At 54.6% G+C, this 2744-nt stretch overlaps 1 protein-coding gene across 1 annotated transcript in view; it reads right to left on the bottom strand.

Moving 5' to 3' along the window:
- The window catches only part of REXO1 (RNA exonuclease 1 homolog), a gene marked incomplete at its 3' end in the record, with an annotated part of 25676 nt that extends 25337 nt beyond the window's left edge, over positions 1-339 (bottom strand). Inside the window, exon 1 of the mRNA XM_045300037.1 lies at positions 6-339. Within this exon, the coding sequence (XP_045155972.1) occupies positions 6-100 (95 nt within the window). The remainder of the gene's footprint in view (positions 1-5) is intronic.
- Between the last annotated feature and the right edge of the window lie 2405 nt (positions 340-2744).

Below are 2744 nucleotides of genomic sequence, written 5' to 3'. Positions count from 1 at the left end.
GGTGCCGGAAGTGGCAGTAGGGTCGCCGGCAGGGACCCCCGGGCGCCCCAGCCAAATAGGGGCAGTCGATGGACCGGAAGAAGCCAGTGGAGCGTAGCATGGTCCGTCCCAGGCGGGGCCCCGGCCGGAGCCGCCCGGGCCCCCGGGCCCCTCACTGGAGTCGCGGTCGCCGCCGCCCGTGCCTCACGGAGCCCACCGCCGCCATCTTGCTCCGAGGCCCCTGGAGGCCCCCAGGACGCCGCCGCAAGGGACTCCGGGAGGGGCTGTCTGCAGCGCGCCTGATCAGAAACGCCTGCGCCCGCGAAGCCGACGTCGCGGGTCGGGACACGCAGCCGGGGGGGACGGCAGAGAGGACGCGGGGTGCCCGGCCTGCGGCCTCGGGGAGACTCGGCGGCAGCGGCGCCCGGCCCTCCGCGGCCGCGCCAGCGCCATCTTGAACCCCGGGACACTGCGATGACGAGGCTGCCCACAGCGCGCCTGACCAGAAAGAGGCTGCCAGGCCCCCGTGGTGGGATAATTTGCGTGTATTTGCATGCATTAGCATACTCGGTCCGGGATGGTGTTCCCTGTAATGGACTTACCCTGTCCACACTCTGAAACTCCCTACCCGCTGGTATACAGCTAGCTCTCCATAAATGCCTTTTCCCCTAACTGGACTCTTGCCAGCAGTGTAATTCCCAGGTCTTCAGGAGGCCCCGGTTCCCACTCACTCGTTCACCAATTATTGGGCACCTACTGTACACATTTCATGATCCCCGGGGCTACAAATTAGACCACTTCCTATCAAATGTACGCACCAACCCCTGATAACAAAGACACTGAGGATGTTGTACCAATTTCTGCAGCCCGATGTTCATCAGACAAGCAGTCAGAATGCGCTGACAAATATTGGCGATTGGCTTTTGAAAGTCAGAAGCAAGCCAGACAGACAGGGAGGAGGAGGAAAACAAAAGGGGAAGAGACAAACGGGCGGTTGTCAGCGGTGTAGCCATCTCTAGTTCTTGCAGGCAGCATTCTATCAAGACGGTGACCTGACGCATTGGTGACGGGAGGTGGGACTCTCCATGTTCTCCACACCTTGGAGACTGACCACAAGCGTGGTCCACCCTCGCCTCTACACACTCACCTGTGCAGGCCCTGCTTTCGGTCTTCATGGTTTAGGCCTCAGGTGCACCATCTCCAAGTTCAACCCGAGATTAAAATATATGACCCCATGGTAGCCCATGTTGACTAGAGAAACAAATTCAGTGACACTTGTCAAAATATGTGTAAGAAAGGACTTTATATCAAGAAGTGATTATTCATCCATAGAACCACCCAGCCCAAGTCCAACTCAAGCCCCTCTCCAGACTCATGCAAGAACATCCCATGAGCCCAATGCAGGAAGATCACAGGCCATTGGGTAGAAAGTCTCGTGGATCCAGTGGATCCAGAGTCTGGCAGGTGTCAGAATGGTGCCCAGCAGAAAGGTGAAGGATGGGGTGGGGTGGGGTTCTCAGAACCCTCCTTATGAGAAGGCCACGCCCACAAGGAGGCACGGTCAGTGTTAGTCTGGGTAGACTAGAGAAACAAATCCATGGACACATATGTGTACAAGACATTTATATATAAGAGCAATTGAACATGGAGAAAACATCCCAGTCCAGTGCAGATCAAGTCCCTAAGTCCTATATTAACCCATATGTCTGATACCAATCTACAAAGTCCTCTTCAGACTCACGCAACACATGCAACGACGCCGAATGTAGAAGATCACAGGCCAGTGGGGAGAAAGTCCTTGGATCCAGTGTCATTGGAAACATCTCAGCGCTGGCAGGGGTCTCTGCATCAGGGCGGCGCTGGCAGGGGTCTCTGCATCAGGGTGGGTCCATGTGTCTTGTCAGCTGCTACGTCTCCCAGGGTGTGAGCAGAGAGAGAGAAGTGTCTCCCGCCTCGCCTCCAAGGAGGAAGTACTGGATTTCCCAGAATTCTCAGGAGCAGGCCATGCCCACACAGAGGCTCATTGGCTGTGATTTGATTGACAAGCGAGACTCTACCCCTACACTCTTAATCCTCAAACTGACAATTATATATCTACCACAGTCAGGCTGTGGCCAGGTTGACAGGCTAGACTCCACCCCTACACTTGATATGAGATGGTGTACATGCCACACACCACCTCGCAGGACTCAACCTAGATACAAAGTATCCAAATGAAAGCCAGGCTACAGCTGCAAACAGGGAACCGGAGATATCAACTTGCAATAAAGACAATTATAAAATAAAAAGAGGGAACAGACGGGTTACACAATTTTCAAATGGAGAGGCAGACCAGGCGGTTTCAGGAACTTGGGGAAGGGGAGCGTATGCAATACAATAGAGCGTGCAGTCAGAGGAAGGACTGGCAAAGTGATGGCGGCAGGGGAAGACATGGGGAGGAGGAAAAGAGCTAAAGGCAACAGAGATCAGTCCTGTTAGAGACACGGTCCTGTAATAACTGCGATCTACGCGTAGGTGCTTACACATATAGGCAGATATGCTGAAGAGGAGGGGTCTTTTTGTTGTTGTTTTTGCAGGGGGTGGGATTGGAGTGGAAGTACACCCACACATAACAGTTGATTTGACAGAGGAAGAATGAAGCGTCAGGATTGGAGGAAGACCAGCGAACTCTCTGGGATGCACAGATGACACAGCCTCGCTTGCTGGAAGTGAGGGAGACGTGAAGCCCTTGCTGACGAAGATCAAGGGCTGCAGCCCTCGCGATT

This window comes from Echinops telfairi, unplaced genomic scaffold (genome assembly GCF_000313985.2).
Source record: "Echinops telfairi isolate 266 unplaced genomic scaffold, ASM31398v2 ScPeMD7_7459;HRSCAF=8497, whole genome shotgun sequence".
Lineage (NCBI taxonomy): Eukaryota > Metazoa > Chordata > Mammalia > Afrosoricida > Tenrecidae > Echinops > Echinops telfairi.
The sequence above is the reverse complement of the archived record's forward strand: the minus strand, read 5'-3'. Positions and strand labels throughout refer to the sequence as shown.